General features: G+C 43.0%; 1 protein-coding gene across 11 annotated transcripts in view; it reads right to left on the reverse strand.

Moving 5' to 3' along the window:
- KDM2B (lysine demethylase 2B) overlaps nt 1–25,129 on the reverse strand; it is a 100,113-nt gene that overhangs the window by 45,801 nt on the left and 29,183 nt on the right. For 9 of the 11 annotated variants that reach the window (XM_010720116.4, XM_085238905.1, XM_085238908.1 and 6 more), the window contains 4 exons: nt 23,021–23,114; nt 21,971–22,124; nt 11,606–11,721; nt 5,251–5,377 (listed from right to left, as the gene is read on the reverse strand). In XM_010720116.4, coding sequence (XP_010718418.2) covers nt 5,251–5,377; nt 11,606–11,721; nt 21,971–22,124; nt 23,021–23,114 — 491 coding nt within the window. Of the gene's footprint in view, nt 1–5,250; nt 5,378–11,605; nt 11,722–21,970; nt 22,125–23,020; nt 23,115–23,506; nt 23,761–23,783; nt 24,148–25,129 lie in introns of those variants that run through there. The other 2 variants (XM_085238913.1, XM_085238910.1) reach the window with 2 other exon arrangements.

Raw genomic sequence — 25,129 nt, forward strand, 5'->3', positions numbered from 1 at the left:
ATCTGGGAATGGAGAGTCACTAAGTATGAACACACGCACGAATTAATCTAAATCTAACCTCAAGATGAGCCATCAGAAGACAAGTGCCCGTTTGCATGCCTGACGGTTACGTGATAGCTGGCCTAACTCTACCCATGGGACAGGGCTTGCTAATAACCTGGAGTGCATCAGCCTGTTCTGGAGCACTAGAGGATTACAGTCCTGTTACACCATCAGATTAAGAGTGGACTGCTTTCAACAGACAACAACTGTCTGCTGCTGTTGCTAATTTAAAAAAACAAAACAAAACAAAAAAAAACACAAGGGGATCAATAATGGATGGATATCTTCACAATGAGGAAGGTTCAATGTTGTGTTTTCAAGTGTTCTGTTATAATGCAACATGCCATGATTTTTATTTATTCATTTTAATGAATACAGTGTCTGACTCAGAGTTACTACGCTGTACAATTATGCCCTACATAAATGTAATCTTTGTCAAGAAGTGCATTTTAAGCACTATACTACCAGAACACCACTGGCTTGGAGGTTTTTGCTTTATAAAGCCTCTCCATGGAAAAGAGCTCCTCCTAAGTGCAACTGTGGTTTCTCCCAAGCCAGTGCCCCAGCCAACACCTGGATAGAACTCCAGTTTCTCAATGGTTGGCCAGTTCAGATTCCAGTCCCACTGAGGCAGCCCTAAAGGCCCTCATCATTCCACAATGCTCAGGAAATAAACCCAGGCTATACAACCAGCCCGTGGTATAACTCCGAAGAGCAGCAGCTGCCCAGGCTTGACCACAGGGCAGCGCTGGAAATGCCCTCTGCCCCTCTTCCCCCCCTGCAATTCAGTTCCCTGTGATTCTGGGCAAATCACTTAACTTTCCTCACATGTTACAAGTATCCTTGTACAAGAAGGATAATTATACAGTTTCTTTCCTTGCTGAAAAGTGACTTGCCCTATTACAGGACTTAGAAGATACGGAGGAGGGTGAGGTGTAATTACAATACCTTTTGAGCTCTTTCTAGCAGACCAATGTCTAATATCTACCTTGCTATTTCCAGTTTCAAACCCTGGCACAGCAGCTCCTATTGGTCTGCTAAAGACAGCAATAACATACTCGCTAGCAGGAAACAAAAACAGCAGCAACCTGAGCATACCAGAAATGTTCTACATGGAACACTCCACACAGAAATCACTCAGTGTAGCCCAGTACCTGTCCATCAATAAGTAAATCTATTCTGTCCCCTGAGAAGGAGAAAGTAAAGACATGGCTCCTTCACCGTGCTAGAGAGCAGATTTTCTTCATCCATCAGGCCTAATACACAGTTACAGTCATCCTGTTAAAATTTTAGCAATAGGGATCTTAAAAGCTGCAGGCGACAGAGAAAGCGTATTTCCGATAGCACAGTATCTTCTCCCAATTACTCTTTGTCAGCTCACTCTCAAGATCCATATCTCACTGAAGGTCAATTGTGCTTGAAAACATCTAGTACAGACTCATTCATGATAAGAGTAAAAATAATGAAGACATATCCCTCCTGAAACACTGGATGGTCAAATCCAGCTTGAAACCCAAATAGAATCCCTTTCTGACTTCAGCTGGCAGGATAAATGTTGCAGCTGAGAGGGGCAAGGAAAAGAAAAAGGGGAGGGAAAGAGCTGGTGTGCTTTTACAGCAGCCTGTGATTTCTGTCATGTCATCATTCCCCTGAGAGCCTGCCCTACAGTGGAAGAGATGAGAAGAACAGCTCTCACTACCTAGGAGGCAACTGCCTGAAATCTCATTCCGGGCCTGAAGAACAGGAAGGGAATCCTCAGTAGTCTTCTCCTCACTTAGAATGGCAGGCGTTTTCATTTAGGGAGTGGGAACACTCAGGGTTTTTGCCTCACCTGCAAGCACAGCTTGTTTGCTTGTTGTTTTCTGAAGTTTTGGGAGTCCAGACATTTAGAAAACAGAAATACAAAGAACAATAAAAACTGCTGGAGTAGCATACAACTATATTGACAGGGTATCACAACACAATCACAGTAATAGATTTTCTCGAGTAGGCAGTGTCTGCAAAGAGTCATTCGTGCCCAAGTACATAAATACTGTGCAATGAAAATGTAATGTGAAGAGTCTAAAGATATCCTTAAAACACAAGTGATTACGAACTCAGTTTCCTGTGTTCTCCAGAGATGTTCCCCATCACTGCAGTAAACTGTTTTTTTCAAACAGAAGAACTGAATCTCTACTGATCCTATGAAAAATCAGCACCTTGTGAATCCCAGAGACCATGGGCAGCATCCTGCGTGCTCTCTGGAGGGTGTCATCAACTAGAAGTCATCCCTGTTGCTCCTAAGATCCAGTAGGACTGCTCTATCAGAAGGTATATAAGAAAAGAAAGCAGAACAGCTCAAGGGTGGAATAAAAAAGAAATACATCTGGAACCCAAAAGAAAAGTTAGCAAGTAGACATTTAGAACAAAGTATGTCAACAAAGAAAAAATTAACGGAGGAAAAATAAGAAACATTAGTAACACTATGATTCTTCAAGAGAAATTTCTGAAAAAGAATACAAGGATGTGGAGATTTTTTTCTGAAACCAAGGAGGACAGAAGACAATTAAATCTATCGAGGGGCCTGCAGGGCAGTTAAGTACTTTGTTCCATTTCTCTTTAAGGAGAATGACGGGAAATTCTTCATCAAGGGATACTCTCTCCTGGGAAATCAAGGCACAGCTTGAAGATAGAGAAATCTCTAAGGAAGAGATGAGCATTTAACAATTTAAGGACCTTAGCAGTTCTGAAGAAAAGTTTCTAAATCAAAGCAGTCAGTTTCTGGAGCATTGACTTCTCTTAGATCTTCCATCCCACTGCTGATGCACAACAGTAAGATAGAGATATCACAGAACAATTTAATTCAAGGATTAAAATTCACAGAGATTTACTTGAGTCAAGAGGCTGGATGCTGAGATCAGTTAAAAGAAAGACAAGCAAGTATCTGGAACAGTATTACTCAAGCAGAACAAAACAACATAGTTTTGTAAAGGTAAATAATGTACCTTTACTCTTGCAGAGAATTTGATAAATGCCAAACTGAAAGATCCAGTAGATATAGCAGATCTGGGCTTTTGAACTGCAGTTCTCAGCTAAATAATTATTTTAAGGTTAAGGCTCTGCCAAGAAATAAAAAGCAAGTGTCTGACAAAGTATAAATCTGTCACTCCTGGAGAGAAAAACCCTGGATGTCAATGTCAGAGATTTTATCAGCATGCTAATACCTGAAGTCAAAAGATAGCAGGCAGGTAGATGAACCACATGCTGTCAGTGGATAGCACTTCAGTAAACTGGAAGAGGTGATCTGTTCAAGACAGCAACAACAGCCCAGGGCCTGGCACCAGCATCCCTGCAGTGGGCCACACATCTGATCAGCCCAGCAGTCTTACTGCTAACAAACATGTTGTGTTTTTGGGAGGGTTCATTTTCTGTCAGGTCACTGAACTGATTCAGCTCACAGGACAAGAGTTCACAAAGCCAGATTCCCATCTTACGAGAGCAATATGTTTCTTTCATGCAGCTTGAAATGGCCATAAAACCATGCTGAATTAACAGTGAAACAGTTGAGAATAGCGTCACTTTCCAGCAGGCCAACAACTGAAGGCTCGCAGACAAGACGACTGTCTGGTAACATTACTGTCACCAAATCATTTCCCAAATAGCTGGGGCTGATTTGATGCCTGTGTGGTTGACACTTTGGTCTTGCAAAATAATCCTTTTCCATCCAGACACTGGACATCTATGGTTCCCACTAAGCTTTTATATGATTGGAATATCTCCCAGTCAGTAACTGGATGGAGACACATTTCATGGGGATCACCAAATCATTATCAGTAATTACTGAGCTGGGCTTGAATTCACACTGGTGATTTAGCTGGAAAAGGTCCCATCTCAATATCCTGAACCATCCACTCTCCGTATCTAATTTGTTCTGAAATCACACCTCAGTGATCTGGCACCCCCACCTTGCCAACAGGAAGAGCCTCTTTCTGTGCCAGTGGTTTTTACAACACTAGGTTGGTTCTTTATTTCCTAAGGAATGCAGTTACCAGAGTTTTCTCGTTGCCTTTTTTTACATTGCTAATCCAAAAGGCTAATTTGTCCTTTGCTCAAGATGATCTTACACAAAAATTCCTCCACATGGAGTTCCTGTTTTACTGTCCCTTCATTCAGGGTCTCAAAAAGCAAAGATGCAAAATGTGCAGCACTCAAATTCCTAGGGACCCCAAGAAATTTCTCTGGCTGATTCACACAGACTTTTAGGTCCTTCTGCCTGTACCTTCAGCAACTACTTCTACTTAGAATTATGCTGCTAAGTGGTCATTTCCCTCTTACACTTCCACACAGTCCAGGTTCACTCCAATTTGCATCGCAGAGTGGGAAACACAGAAATGCTTTAGTCCTCCCCCACACTTAGTATGTATCGGTTGAGATTCGGTGTTTGTGCTACTTTCAGCAATTCTTTGCTTAAAAGCAGGGAGGTAGCAAGGTCCACAAGCTCGTTCCAGTAAAAGAAAGGAGGAAAAAAGGGTAGTTCAGAAAAGCAACAACTGGAATTGCACCACACTGATGCAAAGCTCACACCAATACCAAGGCAATGCCTTCCTGCCCCAGGCACCCCATCTCTGCTGTGGTCCATTTTCAGCTGTTGTTTTAAAGGTTTCTGTGATCTCCCCGTTCTTAGATTATAGATCACGTAGATTTGGTAGGTGTATGCTTGGTTTTGTTATTCTCTGCAACTAGAAGTCAGTCACCAAACAGAAAGAATTAAAGTCAAGATTAAAGAAAAGAAAAAGAAGCCAGGTTTAGTGACCAAACTGCATTCTGTAGAGGAGACATGCTATAAAAGGACTAAATATCCATCCTACTAGAGCACATTTGCAATGCACGCATTTCTGGCTACTAAGGTACTGTGCCAAACACAGCAGTAAATCCTCAACCGTTTGGCAGATCATCTCAACACACACAGTACTGAAACCAAGAAATAAATGCATCCAAAAATTATTTTCCTGGGATCCGCTTGCTTAGGAATGCTCAATAGATACCAGAGTAAGTTGGTGCTTCATGAAAATGCTTAGGAGTCAAAACCTCCCCGCCTCAAAACAAACAGTTTGTTAGAATTTCTACAATTCTCCAATTTAATTTATGATCTTCTCTGTAGAAAACAAAGCAGTAACTAGCCTAGGGTGCCAGCATCGGTTTGAACACGCAGTCAAAGGATTCACTCACCAATTAACATTGATTCTTTCTGGTACTCTTTGCTGAGGTGGCAGCGCTGGGTCACACAGGACACGTATCTCTCCAGAACATACCAGCACATTTCATAGTAGAAAGGATAACGGAATTTGGCATGCACCTGAAAGCAAGAGCGAGACTGTCAGTCCATGAGGAAGGGAAGTTTGCAGCACAAGGGCCAGTCATCATTCTCCTCATGTTATCAAGAGCACAAACAGTGTGCAGGGGGAGGGGAGGGAGGGTGGGAGCCGCGTGAGCCGTACGCCTTCAGCATACAAAATGAGAGCCTGCCTGCCTGCCTGCCATGATAGCATCATTTCTTGGTTCAGTAATTTGTATCCTCCTGGGGTGGCGGGAGAGGAAAGGGTTTGTGTTCTTGTGAAATCATGGAAGTGATGGGCGGCTCCCACAGCATTATTTACCTACAGTATAAACATAGGGTGGTCACATACAGATGTTAGTTGCCAGAATTCAAGTTAAAATAGAGGCGCATTTTTTTCTTTTCCCGAACACTATCAGATGATTTTTTATCAAAATGGCAGCATTACCTAAAATGACTCAAGCAGGAAATGCATCTTTTCTCATTATCGTCTTCCCAACAGTTTGATTAAACAAATGAACAAATTCTTAATTACTGGTAAATACACATTAGAAGTTAAAATCTGGCTTGTGGTTTATGCTTAATATTTTGGTAGCAAGTTAACTTTTACCACAAACAAAACAGAAAGCAGGACTGTAACAAAAGACTGCCAAGCTGTGCACTTTTTCTTCCATCTTAGACCTGTTGTTTTCACAGAAAAAGCTTATTCTCCAACACTGTACATCTGGGAGATTATTTCAGATTAAGAAGAAAATTAAGTGGGTTTCGCAGCCTTCCCCTATCGTTTGTTGTTTGTGGGAGTCACTGCACCAAGGAAGATCTAGGAAGCTCCTAAAATGCAATAACATACATAGACTGTGATTTGTTAAAAATGGATGCCATGCATCTTGCATGCTCTTGTACTTAACACTGCACACTTCTTCCTTCTGGTGACACAGAAATCTGCATTTTGCAGGCCTGCACTGCACTGGGTTATAGGAACTGCTTTAAGACACATTAAGCATTTTAACTGCTCACCTAGCCAAGAGGTGCCTGCCCAGCTTTAATAAAAATGCAGGACTGCTCTAGAAATACCGTTACCTTGGAGAGTCCATTTAAACAACCAAACAATACAGAACACCACCTACATCACCCAAAAACCTGCAAAGTCAGAACAGACCAACTATCAGCAGCATCGGGCAGCTCAGGCTTGGCTCTGCACAGCAGGCACAGTCAGAGCATCTGCCTGGTGGCAGGAGCACCCACTTGAGCATGCTGAAGACTTACAAGAATGCCCATGCATGAGAACCACTCCCAAGGTGGGTAAGGAACTTGCTGCTGTTCCCAGAGGAAGCACAAACACTTTTAGCAGTGAAACAAAATGTAATTAGGGGAAAACGCACTGCGTTGTCCCACTCAAGGTATCACAATGTCAGATTTAAACACAACATGGCAATTCCCAGAAGTTTGGATTTCTTAAAGCCAACACAAATGCAGCTGACAAATCTGAACTGCGTGTCGCTACGGGTCATCATCCAGCAGAACTGCAACTCTTCCAGTGTTTCCCTGTACTGTTTTTGTTTTGTTACAAAACATAGTGGAAAACTAAAAAAGGAAAAGGAAAAACCAACAAGCATCCCCTTAAATGTGAGCATATTTAACCCCAGGGCCTTCTTGAAATAGAAAATCTTTCCTTCGGTTTAGTTATTTGTCACAAAGAAGAGACTCAGTCACTTATCACTATTACAGAACACAGGGGAAATTAGCCATGCTAAAATATATGCTAATAAAGGAACTCAAATTTTTCCAGGAGAGCACTGCAGGAAACGAAATTTGCGAAGAATTGACTTACAAAAACCAGGAAGCCGCCTTCCACCCCTCAGCCTTCAAAAGGTTTTCAGCCACATGCCTGGGAATATTAAAGACATCATTGCTCAACATTTGTTGACAGATTCTGAGCTTCACCAAATTTAGTTGTTACCAATGTTAATTCAATGTGAAAGACAAGGCAGTAATGCATGCAGTGCTCCCGTTATGTATATCAATCTTTAATATTCAATTTGAGTTCCTAATTGCTTCGCTCTCAATGTTCCAACCCACAGCAAATCCCTCCATGTCTCTGTAATTCACCACTTGCCCGAGAAGGCTCTGCTTTCACAAACTTTCAGAAGAGCTGCCACATAAGGCGAGAGATGCTGTGCAAAGACCTACAGTGGCTTTTGCCATTACAGCGAGCCTAACTCTGCGTCAGAAATCTTTTAAAATTCGCCTGGTGGAGAAGTAGGGAGGAGTACATTATTTATGACATCTCTGGACATTTATTAATTATAATGGATATGAACTGTATTGCATATATGTCCACACTTCCACCGCTGTTGAGTTATGATCAAATGAACTCTTATTTTGGAGAAAAAAAGAAAAAAGTTCTGTGCTCAATTTAAAGTGTAGCAGCTGATATGGCCACTGCCTGAGGATGAGATCCCCCACCAGCACGGAGACCGACTCCATCATCTAATGGGCGTTTCCAGATCTAACTTCTATGATTAATAATTTACAAACCACTGAATATTTTCTCTAATTATTCCTCTGCAGTGAGAAAAATCATCTCTGGAGTACGATCTATTTCTTCAGTTCAAAGTGAAATAATTGTAGAGACTTGTATCGCCCTCCAAAACAAAACACTCCAAGCAAGCAAGGCACAGATTTTCCTTAAGAAATTATTTCCCTTCCACAATGTCCATGAAGATCATTACAAACTCTATTTGTATTATAAACTCATCACTCCAATCGGAATCTTGAAAACCAATACATGATTATTTATAAGTTATGGTAGTATTTCAAGTTAGCAGATTAAGTTCCAGAAAACCAGATCAGCAGCAGACAACATCATCTGTGAGTGACCACCTTACGTGTATCTGACCCTCTGCACATTCAAATCTTTTAAAGGTGTTACATTTAGATGAGTTGAGCCTCAGGTTGACACGTTCTCCCTCTTCAGCAACACAGAGCTGTAACACCCCTATGCCAAGCTGATGCATCTCAGCAGGGCAGCCTGCTCTGCAGTACTCAAGCTGGTCTAGCAGAGAGCTAAACAGCTTGGCCTATTTGACTAGCTGTTAATTGGCCTCTCGGAAAGCCAGACTGCAAAATGAGTCTCTACAAACTATAAGGCTGGAGAAGATTTGTTTACCTCAACTGCACATTAGGAGCTGTTTCTAACAATAGACATGTTTTTTATTACTCCTTAAAACTATTTTAAAATGGCTATAACCCTCTTAAGAAGTCTCCCAGGGATATGAGAAATTAAGCTAGAATAAGCATGACAAGTATATAAACCAGGCAATTTTATCAGGCTGTAAATCAGCATTACCGTTTCAACCATGTATTTATTCTTGTCTTAGCTGCTAAGACAATAACAACTACACCTAGCATAAAAATGACTCTGAATATCAGCAAAGATGATTAAGCATTATATAGCAAGTTTAAACACAGTGAAACCTCCATAAAATTGCTCTGTGCCAAATGAAGAGGGGAAACACACCTGTATTACACTTTGATTTGAGTGTGGCGAATTACTTCGTCAGCCACATCATGTAATTTACTTCTGTGCTGCACACAATGGAAAGATCAATACTGATGAGAAAGTCATTTGCAGTACGTTCACACTGCCAAATCTGTGTGAGCTGCTTACTGTACGGAGCCTGCTATCCTAGCCTGTGCATGATGAAATTATTTGGACAAATAAAATTATTTGCACAAAGAAATTACAAAATTTGATTGGCAAAGCAAATAAAGCAAAACACACTGGAATTCTATTTTGAAAACACTTATCCTTTAAGATTCCTGCATGTTTTTTCTTGGGTTTTTTTTTTTTTGGGGGGGGGGGTTGGGTGGGTGTTATTTCCAAGTAACAGTACTGATGTTCCCATCTCTTATCAAACTTTAATTGCAAGGTCTATATTTTGTTAAAGTCTTGAACTCTTATATTCTTCAGCTGTACACACAAGTTTGTTATAGTAAAGCTGCCTAAAAGCTTGCAAACACAGGCACAGGACTGCCCAATTCACACTGCTAGCACAACGCAGTACAAGAGCTGAAATAGTTACTGTAAAGTTGGGGAAGTTCTGGGCTGTTGGCTTACACTGGCCTTTTTTGATATCCTGAAGTATTTTTTCAAAGGGAAAATTATAAAGAACGACATTGGACTTTAAAGAAAATTATATCAAATAAGTCAAGGTCTGATTTGGGATCTCCAAATGTTGCAGTATCCCTTCACAAAAATCAGTGATAGGACATTTTTAAAGAGGCAAATATCACACCCTGAGAACCTTCCCATAGGATCAAGTACCAGTGACTTTTCAAAGGCACTGCAGTTAACTGTCTGGCAGGTTCCTAAAGGTTACAAAAATACCTAACCATAATGGGGCAATCTGCCTCCTGCTATAAAAGCTTTGGAGATCAAAGCTGACATGAAGCACTACTAACCAGTTCCAACTCTGGCAAAACGTGTGGCTTTGGGTTGCTAAGTCCAATGGGAACAAGATGTCAGCTCTTCTACATCAGGAAGAAGAGCATTTGCTTGCCATCTTCCCCACAGACATGAATGGAAATAGTTTCTTTTCCCTTCAAGTTGCCAGTGCCAGTATCCTATATGACAACACACACCCTCCCTTTGAGCAGCTGCAATACACATACCCAGCACTGTTGGTTCTTATTTACAGAGACTAAGACCCTTCTTATGCCTGGCACCTTCGTGTAGCCCCAGTCCATCTCTGGCCTCCTGCTCTTTCTCTGAAGGGCTCCTACAGCTCAGCTCAGCTCCCTTCACTCTGCAAAAGAAGCTGGTGAGTCCCTTCCAGCTTCTGCCATCAGAACATTTTCTTGTTCAAGTACCTTTACTCCCAGATACTTCACATTCCTGCCTTGGGAACATCTACTCAAAGCCAGGCTGAACTCTATTCTGTCCTTTATCTCCACTCCTGTTTTTCACTACATTCTTTCTGTTCTAACTGCTCTGAATTTCAGCATTTGCTTTTACCTGTCTTCCTCCAGGAATTCATTTTTCTACTTAAGAGTCCTTCTTTCCACTAAAATCACTCTAGGAAACCAAATGCTTCCACCTGCTTTGTGATGTGAAGATTACCAGGCCTTGCCACCTCCTGCGAAATCAGGAAGCAGCCCCTTCCCAACACAACACTGGCAGACAGGCTGGCAATAGGAAACCCTTCCATGCACTGAGCTAGAAATGCATTCCTGAACAATGCTGGTGTCTCAGATGAAGGCATTCTCCCACAAAGGAAAGTGATCAGGGGCAAAAAGCCCACTTGGAGCCAGAATCGTGCCTTCTTGTAGAGGTGAACAACACTGAACACTACCGACGTATCACTTAAGACTTCCTAGTGATGAAGCACTGCAGCTTCCTGCTGCTGTGCAGCCCACTCTCCATGAGCACTCCACCTAGCACATGAGCTAGTGGCTTACCAGCCCTGTCACAATAGCCAGCTACAGAAAGCCTCTATCTAAATTTGCATCAAATTGCTCTGATTGCCTTGCACAGCCTAGTAAAGTAGTGACACTTCCTTCAGATTCTGATACTTTATGAAATTCAGCCAGGAACTGAAGTTTATCAATGAACAGCATCACTTTCACTCCCAACACAGAGGCTGCATGATCACCTCCTCCAGGATGCTGCACCCTTTCTAGAGGCAGATGCTACACCCAGATGAACATCACAATCTTCAGTCTAATGTCTCAACCCAGCCTCTATCCCATGACATTTTGCACTATATTGAGTCACTGTAAAACAAAATCCTGCTAAGCACAGAAGATGCTGTTTCATAAGCAGCCTCTCTGCAGCTTTCTCAGTTCAGCTGTGGACAGCAAAACCATCTCAATCCCATTAGCTCTCCATTCTTAGATGTCCATTGCCAGTGTGCAAAGACAAACAATCAGCAGGGGGTTACCAGAAGTACTGGCACAAAGGTCTGTGGTGGCAATAGGCTTCTGTGCAAAAGGGGATGTGTTTAAAAAGTTCAGCGGGCAAACAGACGATACAGAACGGACGTGTCTGTAGGAAGCAGGGGAAAAACAGATGAGCGAATGCCACTAAAAATAGCCAGCATCTGAAAGTCTCATTATTTCATGTTTACCTCTCAATCAATCTGACATGGAGATCCCACCAGCTCTAGTTTCTCAAAAAGGAATACAAGATAGAGACAGATCACGGTGACAAAGAACTGTTCAGTTAAAAAGAGAATCGAGTGTCCTTACCCTTGTTCTGTCCTCAATTTCATAGATGCGAAGCTGCATGGGAACATTAAAGCTATGCAGGATATTTCCACCAAACACCAGAGAATCTACTGGAGTATAAACCGCATGTATCCACCCTAGAGAGGGAAAGCAAAGAACTGAGAATGCCTCGTGCTATGTAGTAGTACAGAGCAATTTATAATCACATTTTAGCAACCCCATAAGCCCCATTCTGTGGGGGATGGGAGGTTAAAGCTGTGACACGTTAAATGGCATGCTCATAGCCACACTAAGACTAATAATAGCAGAAGGCAGCATCTTATGATGTATATACAGTCTCACAACCCTCTGTATATTGAGCACTATTAATCCACAGAACAGTTACAGTGTTTACTGAGAACACGCAAGCTTGTGACTCAACCACATCCACGACTAAGAAGTAAATTCAGTCTGCTCTACACACTTGGCTCTTAGACAATCTTCTGGCACCTCCAGAAGGGTTGCAAATCATGTTAGCAGTGGTGGTGGGCTAGGGCTAGAACTGGACTGAGTCACATTCAATTTATTTCACTCCAGCACCAGAGCACACATCCTCAGATATCAACTATTTCAAGTTATTAGCAGTCCTCCTTCAGAGGTGAAAGTTTCATATCCTATTATCAACTTCCTGAAGCAACCAAAAATCTCTCTCTCAGTCTCCAGTTAAGAGACTTAACATTTCTAGTACTCAATCTGATGAAACTGCCCTGGTCCTATCCTGGAAGGGACCAAATTCACTTTTCACAGGCTCCAAAGCGAGGGAAGAATTTTCTACCATGACAAAAATCCAGACACAGCAATTCAGGCAGCCATACACAAGCTCTTCTGCTTCTGCATTGTTTGCTTGGGATGTCAGGAGCTGAGGGTCTGGCTATGCAAGACTGTAGCATCTGATCTCTGCAGTGAAAAAAGAATTGATCCTGCTAACGATCTGGGAACCACAGAGACCAGATACTACATTTTTTCCCCCTTTTTAATGAAAAGCATTACAATTTATAAATCAGCAGATAGCAAAGCAACACAAAGGGCAGTCAATTTTCTTCTAACTGTGCAGTACTTGCTATTAAAGCCATGGCAGCTTCCCTCCTCTTCAAGACCAGTGAGAGAACAGGGAAATGCCATTCAGCATTTCTTCAGCCAGCAGCCACAAAAGCCATCTTTTGCAACGATCCTTAAGCCATAAGGGCCAGCCAAGCTACATCCCAGAAGTCCTTGAGCTACAGCAAATGGCAGAGGCAGGGCTTTCATTTAAGGGCATATCAGTAGGAGTCAGGAAGGAAAAGAAATCAACGTAGGAATTTTTTCCCCCGGAAACATCACTCTGCATGCATTTTTCTGAATTTCAAAATCACAGAAAGGCTGAGGTTGGCCAGGACCTCTGGAGGTCATCTGTTCCACCCCCCACTTGAGCCAGGCCACCTGCAGCTGCATGGGACCACATTTAGGCAGCTTTTGAATATCTCAAGGGACAGAGATACCACAGCCCCTCTTGGCCACCTGTGCCAGCGCTCAGTCAATTTACAATGATAAACGTGATGCACAGAAAAACACAGGTGGCTTGTAGCTGTGGCACCTCAGGTATTAACACATCTGTCCTGCTCCAGTTAGCCTAATTACAAAGTCCCCTGCTACCATTCAGCATGTTTGAAAATCAAGAATAACCAACTAGAGAGGATTTTTTTTTCCTTCCTTTAAGGGTAATTCGGCAACCATAGAAAAAAAAAGAACTTCAGCCAAAGCAGTTCATCACCTCATATGAAATACATCAGTCTGTACTAAGAGCAAACTACTGGCAAGATTAATGACATTCCTGACTCTGGTCTTTGGGAAGTAAAAAAAAGATGTAAGGTCAAGGCATTTAGTGCTTCCACCAGGTACTCAAAGATTTCTAGAGTTTAGGGGAAAGAATGGAAACTCTGCACTGAAGCATATCTGCTGCTAAGTCCCCAGAGCTGACTTACTGGATAGGTGGCAAAATCGCTGGCACAGTAATTCAGTTTGTCAGTTCCAGAGATGAACAAACTGAAGCTCCAACAAGTGGAACGCCTGGTGCACTGCTACACAACTGAGTGGTGGCAGAGGCCAGGCAGAAGCAGCCAGTTACCAGCACAACATGGAGCAGCCCTCACCACTGGCTTACATGGCAGCTCCCCCAGCACACATCAATCCACGTATGAACAGATTGAGAGATGCAGCAAGTTATTTCCATGGAATCTTCATCATCATTCTAAATACAGTCTGTTATCAAAGAATTACAACCCAATTAAGAGCAACTGATTAACTGAGCTGAAACCTGGCTTTATAGACATCTGTGAAAGGTAAAACAAATATTCTTCATTTTACAAAGAAATAAAACAAACACTATCAAAACACCCTTCTGTTTTTCAAGTGCCTCTTTTCAATACAACCCACACAGTGGCCTCTTCCTACAAATTCTATTTCCTCAGTGAAAATTCCACACTGGAGTGCAATCGATTTCATTTTTTCCTTGCTCTTTGGGTTTCAGTCTCATCACAAGCTCCCCAACCTCTCAACTCTGTCCTATTAAATGTCAAGGATCTTCGTACTAATGGCCTCTGGACTTCCTTGGTAGCAGCCCCAACATCAGCCAAGAGAAACACGAGCCAATGATGCCATGAGCTCCAAAAAATGGGTTCCCAAACATGGCAATTCCTCAACAGAATGATTATCTAACATAAAGCTTCATATGAGCATATGAGCTTCAGTGTTGTTACTGGAAAGCTAGAAGAGATGCAAACTAAAGGACTTCCCTGAAATACTTGAGACAACGTCTGGTTCTGCGGATAATAATTAATTCCCTATTTATGTTTATAAAACAGATAGCTACTCATTAACTAACAATGAGCACTTCAATCGACAGATGTAAATGCCTACCTTCTGAACTAAGGCCCTTTGAGATACACATATTACCAATAATAAGACAGAAAGACCTGTTCCTTAATGACATACTTCTCAACAACAAAGCACTGAAATCCACTAGGGTTAGGAAATAGATTAAAAATAAACCAGAGATCAAGCAACCCACAGAAAGCCACTGACCATAAAAACCTCGGAAGTCAAGTTCGCTACCTCTATCCAAAGCAGAGCAAAACAATTTCCACGTGTGGCTCAGAGATGAGTAAGGACAATATTTGGGTGCCCCCCATTCCGCATGGGTTCCAGGGACACGCCGGATCTCCAGCAGCTCACTTGCTGCCACAGGGAGGGCACAGCCCTGGCAGAGCTGTCACCTGCTGGGAGGATCTTGGCCACTCAGCTGCAGAGCGTTCTGCAGTCACACTGCATCCCAAAATAGTTTCAGCTTGCCTGAGGAACACGAAATATTAAAACTGCAGCGACACAAACATGGAAAGGTGTGTTCCAGGGACACAGGACACTATGTGCAAGATTAGTCTAAAAAAGATGAAGAACTGACAGTGTCTTCCTGAACACAGGAGGACTGGCACAGAAGCTACAAGGAAAAAAAAAATCTGTTCTAATATTAACAAGAGTGTGTACTGAGAAAAACTGAAGACACCAATACCAGAAAAACAGAAGTAGGAGGAAAGAGACAAGCAGAAAGCAGGAAACACTTTCCACAAGCATAGTATTTTGTGGAAACGAGCTCTGGGAACAGATAAACTTGGGTGGCACATTCAATTAATTTCTACAGATTATACACATAGGCAGAGCTCAAATCGTGAGGATGAATGTTCATTGTGACCACAGAAAACAAAAACACCCATGTTGGAAGCTTCCCAGCTGTAATGGTTTGTAAAGAGGGAGACCTCTAAAGAAGGTGCACATATCCATGAGGCAAAAATGAAGGCCACTGGGATTGCTTCACCATCATCCACACCCATGGACCCTGCCTGCACCTGAAGAGAGGCACCAATTCCCCCTCAGCCATTGCTTTCTGCTGTTTACATAGACTTGTTGTGTGGCAAGAGATGAATAACAGTTCTCACCTTGGTAGCGTTCTGAAAGACAGCAATATTCTCAAAAAAAAAAAAAAAGTGGGGGTGAGGTTGCCACACAATATCATACCACAAGTTTAATTTTATACTTAATGCTGAAAAAAAAAAAGAAAAAAAAAAAACCAACACTGGCATAGTAACAGAAAAAAAGGATCAAAGATAGGAAAAAATCCAGAAGTTGAGGGAAGAAAATATTGTTCCTTTCTGGTTGAAAGACAAACAAAAGCACCTGCTGAACATTATCTAAAGCTACTACTAAATCATACAGATGAGAGAGACACACAGAGGCTGTGTGGCCTCAGGGATCAATCAATAAATAGAAAACTTCCTCAGAGGTGATCGGTTTCAGTCGGCCTGCCTCAATAGCAGTGCTGCTCACCAGTGCTTGGCAAGGCCAGCCCTCCTTCAGAGGCGCCGCGCACCGGAGGCAGCACTGTTCCCCACACTTGGTGCTGCTGGTGCAGCTCCGTGCCATCTGTGGGCACGGTGGGATCTGCCCACTTCGGTTTGTTTCTGAAGTTATCTTTTTTATTTCAGCTCTCGGTGATTAATGAGCATTTCTCCCTTCTCAAAATAATCCTAGATTATGAAGCAAAACCAGCGCTGAGCAGGAATTTTATTGGTGAGACTCTGAAATACCCTCAGCTGCTTTACAGTTACAAATTATTCCACCGTTCCTATGAAAGGCTTGAATATTTAGATGTTATCATCTCCAGTAAATCAAGAAGGTAAAATTAACAGTAGAAAAAAACCTTTTCTGAACAGCTAAAAGAAAGATACAATCTCATTATCTTATGAATTTTATCAAACAAGTATCATTAAATATTGCAAATTTGTTAGATGATTTCAGAGGACTGCAAATTCCTACTGCACCTTCACGAATGCAATTATCCATCTGAGAATAATAAAAAAGATTATTAACAAGTAAAGCTATGGGGCAAATTGACTACCAGCTCCAAGGCAAACCTATGGTACATCTGCTTCCAGCAGAAACTGAACAGGTATTTTGCTTTGTAACATAGAAAACATACACATTTTCCTACACTTCTGTAGCAGCTTAGTCTGGAAAAGCTGAAACAGTCCAGTCTCAAAAATAAAAACCAAAGTGACAAGAGATGACCTTCCAGTGGACACTGCCAGCAAGTGAGACGTTATTTCTCTCCGTTCAAAACAAATGATGGTGTCATAATGGCATCCACAACCAAGTATAACTAGGAAATGCCATGTTTACGTTTTAAGAGTAAAAACTTAATTTGTCCCCAGTAATGTAGGTAACTCAGCAATTCTCAATCTTACATAATTTGATGAGAATCAGGCAGAGTGCTGCAGAGGAACAGAACTAAAATTCAATGTTATGCTGTCACCTTCTATCTGAAAGCAGACATTCAAGGCAAAAACTCTCCTCTGTGATGCTCTCCACTGATCCCCATCGCTCAGTCCCTACAGGTTCCAAGCATGGAGCTTCCATTAATGTCAGGGGAAGCTCCTGAAATGGAAAAAGCAAACAGCAACCGAAAATAGCCAGGCAGTTACACAGCCCTAGCACAACTCCCTGCAAAAAAATATTTACCAGTCAGATTTTAATAGCCTGACATCCTCCTTAATAGAAAGACTGTGTGCTACCTTCTGGGCCCATTACTCAATAATTCATCAAATACTGGCTGGCATAGCAGAGGCCACCTTGGACCGTGCACTTACAGCAGGCAGAGTGGTGCTGATAACCACTGATGCCGTATCTGCAGCGCTCTGCATCCTTGCTGGTTGCTGCCTACAGTCTAGCACAGAACATCCCTTTCTGTTCGTTTTCCTTCCCAAAAAACATTCTTCCAAGAAAAGCCATTATTTCTGCATTTGACTGAAAACCAGAAGTTTGGAGCACTCTCAAGTTACCATAACAATCATCACAGAACAATGAGAATATTTTGCTCGACTGTGGCTCATTTTTCATCTCTCAAGAAATTAAAGATTTTAATAGCATCTTTCCATGTGCAAGGCCCCACGGCACATTATAAAGAACATTAAAAGTAAAGCAAAACAAACGGCTTTTCTCCTCTATGGAGGACTGCCAAACTCCAAGGTGAAGCATAGCTTTTGTAAGAGAAACATGCAGCCACACCAGTGAGAAGTTTAAGAGAAAGCAGAGAGGCACACCATGCCAGCTGCCAGCAGGTTACCTTCTCCAGATTTTGATCATGGGAAAGGCCAATAAATCAGTGCTTCGACAACATCTAATGGCAGCACATCATTCAGTTCTTGGAAATGTACAGTGACTTCCTGCACCACGGACTGGCATCCCGCTTGGACTGCTACCTACAGACATAAAGATGAGCCAAATAGCTCACAATGGCTCATATAGCAGAATGTTTCGGAACATATATAGAATTTTTTCTTAGAAAGAAACAAATGACCTTAGCGTATCTCATGCCACTGCAATATCTTGCTCATAGAGGACAATACAGACAATATCCCCATCAGATCCCTGAACACTTACCATCAAAACAACAGATAAAAACTCAAAAGAGCACCTGGATTGAAAAAGGACTTTTTTTTATTTTGGTTAAGCTTAATTTTGAGCTTGGGAGCCAAGTTTAGAAGTACACAAGAAGGATGAATGTTCTGAGAATCAAGATGAGAAGAGAATTCCACACATAAAGCACCACTTTAATAACAAACAACTCAGGAAAAAAAAAAAAAAAGCAGAAGGAAAGAAGCAAAAAGTGGTTTACAGGGCATGAAGACTGGAGAACATAAAGGGTAAGAAGTAGGGAGAGAACAGGGTCCACTGAAGTCACTTGGTGGCGTAAAAGAGGAAAGCTATTTACTTTCAAAGCAAAAGGACAAGCACTAAAAGCATTCAAGAACAGGCTAACACATCTGCACTGACTTAGTGAGCAGTGCATTTCCAGCAGGCTGCAGAGAAGCAGCAGTCAGTATCTAAGTGAAGAACAAGTGGCCGCATACAAGCCAGAGACAAGTGCCTACAGTAATCCTGAGTGGCAGAAATCAGGGGGATGCTGCCCAAACGCCAGCTCAGTCTGCCCCTCACACCATCATCAGAGACACCTGAATACTATCTCCATAGTTTACACCTCAGTGTACCCAAGTGCTCTCACTCTGCATATCCCCAGTGCAAACCATCACTGAACACACTCCCTGTACAGCTAACAGCACAAACAACACTGGACAAGCTCTACACTTGTGACTGATGACATTGTTGCGTGTCCCTGCTGAGACAACAGCTGCACACTGAGATTATGCTCTTCCTCTTTGGGAACATCACAGTTTATACCTCAAAAGAGAAGCACTCTATAAATGCCCCTTCTGGTTGGCAGATGGATCAGATATGCAGCATCCACCATACACTGCATCACAGCAAGACACTTTACCTTCTCCACATTTCATCCATGTTGAACACTGAGCCATTTGAAAGATTAAATATTTCTTGTGATAACATACACAGTGCTCACAGCCTAGGGCCACAGCATTCTTTACTTATGTCTTTATTAACAAGGACAAGTGATCTCCCATCCTAGGAAAACAAACCAGATTTCTACAGGGGAAAAAAAAATTGTGCTAACACAGATAGTAACTCTTGCTTCCTTCTCCTCTTGATCTCTCAGCTGCTCTCACATCTTGAACATTAGTCTGGCTAAATCCTCAACACATCAGAAAGTGGTATATTTGTCAACTGACAATTAAATGTTGACATCAGTTTAGATTATACTAACAAAAAAGGCCACATTCTTAGTTAAATTACCACTTTACTGCAGACTTTACCAGAGTTGATCATCCTTGACTCATCAGTGGGAACTGGTAAAGTAGGAGGTGAGAGCTTGTAACAGTGCATCACTTGTTGGGAAGAGCCCTACAGGGCCATGAAATGTGCAGCTTGGGTCCTATGCAAGGCAACAGACTCAGCATCCCTCAGAACCCCAGCTTAACTTCCCCCAAGCCTACAGCTGGGAGGGCCTCCTAAAATACTGCAAGGTGCACTTTGACCCACAGTGACTCACTATGCTGATAATACTTGGACAATTTTCTCCTTGATTCCACAGCTGTGATCATGCCTCTCAGTGCTTTCCAGGGTTAGAAGCATAGGTAGAAATTAACTGGTTTAAGCCTAATCCTGAAAAGACGAAGGCAGTGATGCAGAGGGAAATACCCTGAGGCCCTGGTGAGCACTATAATTATGCCTTCTGAAAGAATAACTCCCATTCTTGTGCAACTGCTTTGTAGTTTCAAGGATTTACTGGATCTACTGCTGATCCTAGATTCTCAAAGAAACCTTCCATCTCCCACAAGCCTATGATCTTACTCCCCCATGTGTCTTGTTACAGCCTTCTCTACCTACTTCATCCTTTGCGCTGTGATGATATAACAGCATTGCTAGGACCACCCCCAAAAATGACTTGAAAATGAGAGCACAGCAGGATATTTTATGCAAAAGGCCCTTCACTGCAATGTTCTTCATTCACAGTCCAGCTGAGCACTAGCTTTACCATTCCACACTTTCTGAGCATGAACCATTGCACCCGAGTTGAGGCTGGTTAAGAGTTTATCAGGCTCAACTGAAAGCGTGGGACAGACTGGTTTTACAGGCACCCATTACCAGAGCCTAAGCACTAAGAGCTACAAAGCACATACAAAACACATTCTAACATAAACCAGTGTGATACTCTCACAAATCACAGCAAAGGTCACAAGAACTGACCTCTCTGACAAGGCTCTGCTCAATTTGACCTGGAACAATTTCAACTGGGCATTTCCTACTTTTTTAACTAACGTGAAAATATTGTTGTTTCACATAAGAGATTTGTGAAGATTTCTAACGATATACAGCAGAACAAAAACCTCTGAAATCCATCAGGTACTTAAGGAGAAGTTATTCATATCTATCTTTCAAACATGCCATGGGGCCTACAATAACTGAGGTATTGGCATTTCTGTGCTAGGGGTGTTCCTAAGAAAACAGAAACTATAGTAAAAAAAAAGTGTGGGAACACTTCAGCCACCATGCCACAGTTGTGTCCTGTATAATCTCCTACAACTTGCTGTACTCCAGCTGTATGTGACTAAACTAACACACAGAAAGTCTTATTCGTAGGAGGCTGCTCACAAGGGAACGAAGATAAATATGAAGATGCAGTAACGGATCTAAGCAAACAGCACAGGCACACTCAAACACCCAGTTCAAACAGTAACAGCACATTCTGACCTGTTTCAAGGGAAGGCCTAATTCCTTTAATGGATTAACTCCTCCATCCTCCAGGTCCTTTTACCTGTCACCCCCAAGCTGATTCTGACCAAATACTTACCAAATGTGCAAATTTGCAGACTTCAGTTGATACTGATAATGCTCCCCAGTTAGCAAGAACATTATCGATGTCTTTTCATGACCTGCATTCTATCCATCTCTAAGGCTAAAAAAAATCTGTCACAATCTTATCTCTGCAGAGTAATTCTAGAAGCTGAAGAACTACCAAGCAGTCCTTCTGTCATGTAAAAAGGCTATCAATACTTATTTTCCTGGTAAGCTCCACTAGACAGAGGCAATGTATTACATCATTATAAAGAAGCTTGCAGACCCATAGTAGACAAAAGGAGCAAAGCTTGATATCACTTGAAATGAAGAGCGTTACAGATTGCACCATCCTTAAACTATTTTAGGCAGCAGAATAAAGGTCTGAAGACACCAGCCTTCAAAGCAGCAACTGTTTGGTTGCTTTGCAGGAAGAGCCTGAGTCGTGCAACCTTGCCACTGAGGCAGGCAGCAGTGTAAAATTATGGCACGCCTGGGCCACTGGCAGACATCCATACCCACAGCACAACCTCCATCAGCACAAGTCCTGAAGAATTATAATCATTAAATAACATTGTTTCACCACAAAGCAACTTTGTTGGAGGGCAACACCTGCTCTTCCATACAGAGCAATCTCCACTGGGCTCTGTCAGGAATCAATCCACCTCAGACCACAGACAGTGGCAAAGTCATAGATAACTGAAACACAGGTTAAACTTGCCAGAATGGATCACTGGTCACTGGATATATTTAACAGCAATTTTACCTCAAAATAAAAAAACAGAAAAGTTTTTTTCCAAAAAAACCAACAGCAGTAACAAAAGTCACAGCGCCTCTGAGAAGTGGTGGACTGACAGCCCCAGAGACCCAGGGCCTCTCTCAAGTGATCACTGCATATACATCCTCAGTTTGAATGAGACAATTCCTGGGAAATCAAATGTATTCAGCCCCTCGTCCTTCCTTGCCACAGCGAATAAAGAGCTCAGCACAGGCCTTAGATGTGAAGAACTGCTGTACAGAGAGCCAAGCACAACAATTCCAGTGATTCCAAAAACATTTAGCAAGTGATACCTGAAGGAATGAAGAATGTATAGCCTTGTTTCAGTTCAATTCTTTGGCATCGTTCCACCCTGTCTCCCAGAAAGATATCACTTTGCTTTCCAGAGAGAACCCATTCTTCATAAAGTTCTAGATTCTGCAGAGTAGGCGGAATCAGCCAGAAGATCTAAAAATAAAGCAAAGATGTAACTATTACCCACAGTCAACAAAAATATACAGCTGAGAAATTCCAGGAAGTTTATCCTACGTTAGAGAAATGAATGCAGAGCACCAAGCCTGCTTTCTGCATAAAACACATTTTCCAGGTACTGTACATTGAGGTCCAGAGCAGACAGCAGCAGCAATTACGTGCTGGAAGTGGCAAGATAACTGTCAGTTGTCATCTCTCTTCCATGAAACATTTCATTCAGAAGATGTCTGCACAATTCACTTTCAGTTCAAAACAGTATGTTGGTATAGCACAACTTCATTGTACACAGAGATTAACGGTGTCTGTACAACAGGGATGATTAATCTGTTCCACTTATATCAGTACCCACCTTATGCTGTCTACACTACAATTAGGAAAAGCAACCTAAACCAGTGAAGATATACAGCATGTGTGGCTATGCTCACATTTTAACATTTCTCTATTCTGCAACACTTCAACTCAGCTGTAATGTGCACACAGAAGGACCATGAAATCTCTAAAAGGATACAGTAAAGCTCCAGCTACGGAAGGTGACTTATGAGGGCACTGTGACCCAACAAGGGTACACACAGCCACATACTCTGCATGACACTTCTACCCACACAGCAATAACATGCACAAAGTCACGACCAACAACACATGCATTACAGATTTCAAACAAAACACTTGCTTGTTTCATAAAGGTGAACAGTGTCCTTCCAGTTCTGCAAACTGCATCTACATCAAAGGTAACTGAAACAGACTGACAACTGACTAGCAAAGAAGAAAGAAAAAAAAACAAGAAAAGTGAAAGAAAAACAAAAGCAAGCAACCCCTTCCCGCCATAAGAGGCAGAGAGGAATAAAAACAAACATCAAGCAAGGTTCACTTACCTTCCCCCCACGGAAAACGTGATACCACACTGAAGTGCCTCCAAAATCAATATGAAAATCAGTGAAGCATCCTTTCACACTCATCAAACAGTACCTAAAAGCAGAGCGAAAGACAAAACAGAATCAGTCTGAAACAGTATTTTTCATATCTTAATTTACAGGGTATTGCATGCGCAATACAATTTCCAACCAATCATATTTTTGCATTTACAGCACAGAGGTTTTTGTCTGTAATGATAATTAGCCTGTCACTGAAAAACGTGCATCTCCAAGTTGGAGTTGCTGTCTGGACAACCAGGAGCTCCCAGAGTCGGGGAATGGAGGAAGGCTGGGAGTTATGCTGTCAGAAGCAGCACAGCACCGCCCGTCGCTGGATGCTCCACTCCACGCTCTCCTTCATGCTCAGACATAACCTTCACCATGAGTTGTACGCAGATAGCCTCCAAGTTCTGAAAAATCACATTTGCCCATAAAAGCTCTCATCACCTGCGTGCCACCGCTGCCATTCCAGCAAGGAGCGTGGGGCAGAGACCTCGCTCGGCGAGCTAGCTCCTTTTTGTTCCCATCGCTCGGCATCCCAGCAGCAGCAGGCAGCCAGGCCGCGGCCGGCAGCATGGCCAGGCACCCAACCCGTCAGCTCAGCCGCTCGGTGCGGCTCTCCCGGCGGCGTCCCCCGCCCGCAGCCCCCCGGCCCGGCGCTGAGCGATGGCCGAGCTGCAGCGCCCTGCGGCCGCAGGAAACGCACACCGTTTAACCCACTAACCTCTTTTCCTTGTTCCGGTCTCCGTTTCATGGCCTGAATGGGTTTATTTTTTTTTGGTTTGGAGATTTTTTAGGGCTGGGGGTTTTTTTGTTGTTGTTTTGGCTTTTTTTTTTTTTTTTTTTTTTTTTTTGGTTACGGTAACAGTACCAGAAAGGGGAGGTGGAGGGAAAAATAAAAATGATTTTAAAAAAAAAAAAAGGTATCACAGCACCGTGCCTTTTTCTCGGCACATCCAGGTGGCGAGAGGCTCAGCAGTATGCAGGCGGCGTGCAACGTCCCGCGCGCCGATAGGCTGCGGCCGCCCGACCAATCAGCGCGGCCCTCGGCCCCAGGAGCCGCTGCCTAGCAACCGCCGCGAGCCCGGGCTGACAGGCCGGCACGCAGCGCTGTCAGGAAGGCGGGCCGGGGTCGGAGGGTCCCGCGCCGCCGCCCGCCATTACGGCTCTGCTCGGCGCGGCGCGCGGGTTCTCCTCACGGCGCCCCCAGGAGCGGGAGCGGAGAAATACCCCGGGGCAGCCGGTGTGCTTCAGGAATCCCAGCTAGCCCAGGGGCTGGCTAGACTCTCAATATGCTCCATTTCAAAATACGAGTCCTTCCCTCCCAAATGCTTTTTTTTTTTCCTCTTAAATTTCTCCTTTCATGTTGCAGCCCACCAAGATGTTGTTGATTACGAGAAGTCAGACAGAAATTAAAACCAATAAAAGCCCAGGAAGGAAGTCACCTTTCTTTGAGCCAAAGTGCAGAAAGTCACAGATTGAATCATGGCGAATAAAACAAACCCTCGGTTTGCAGGCAGCGCTGAGGACGAGGGGTTTGCATTGTGCTTAAGTAGAAATCCAAACCTTTTGGAATTGATTCCTTTTGTTTGTGGAAAGCGAGCCATGCACGGCATGATCAGTTCCGTAGGACTGAGCTACCTGTGCAGACCCCGATCAGGGGGCACTGCAGGGCCTGAAGGCAAACTCGTCATCTTCTGGCTGCGCCCATCCACCAGCAACTAACACCAACCTGAAGCTGTTGATCTGTTTGCACTCAGATAGGAAACAACAGCATTCGTGTCCTGTCAAACCCAAGCGTTGGGAATTTAGCTGTGTGAGAAAACACCCAGGCAGAGAGCAGCGCCAACACACGTTTTTGTCCATTTCCCTCTGATTTCTTGCAGCTCTCTACACACAACCTCCATTCCAATCCAGGTGGGTGCCACAAGCCACGCAAATGGTGGTTAACAAAAACATACAGCTCATCTCCAACTACAAAAACACCTTTTTTTCATCCCATCCACAACGGAGCCACTACACAGCGTAGCTCCCCTTTGGTTTCTGCTGCTCACCCACCCCACCGGGCCG

Source organism: Meleagris gallopavo, chromosome 17 (genome assembly GCF_905368555.1).
Source record: "Meleagris gallopavo chromosome 17, MGAL_WU_HG_1.1, whole genome shotgun sequence".
Classification (NCBI taxonomy): Eukaryota; Metazoa; Chordata; class Aves; order Galliformes; family Phasianidae; genus Meleagris; species Meleagris gallopavo.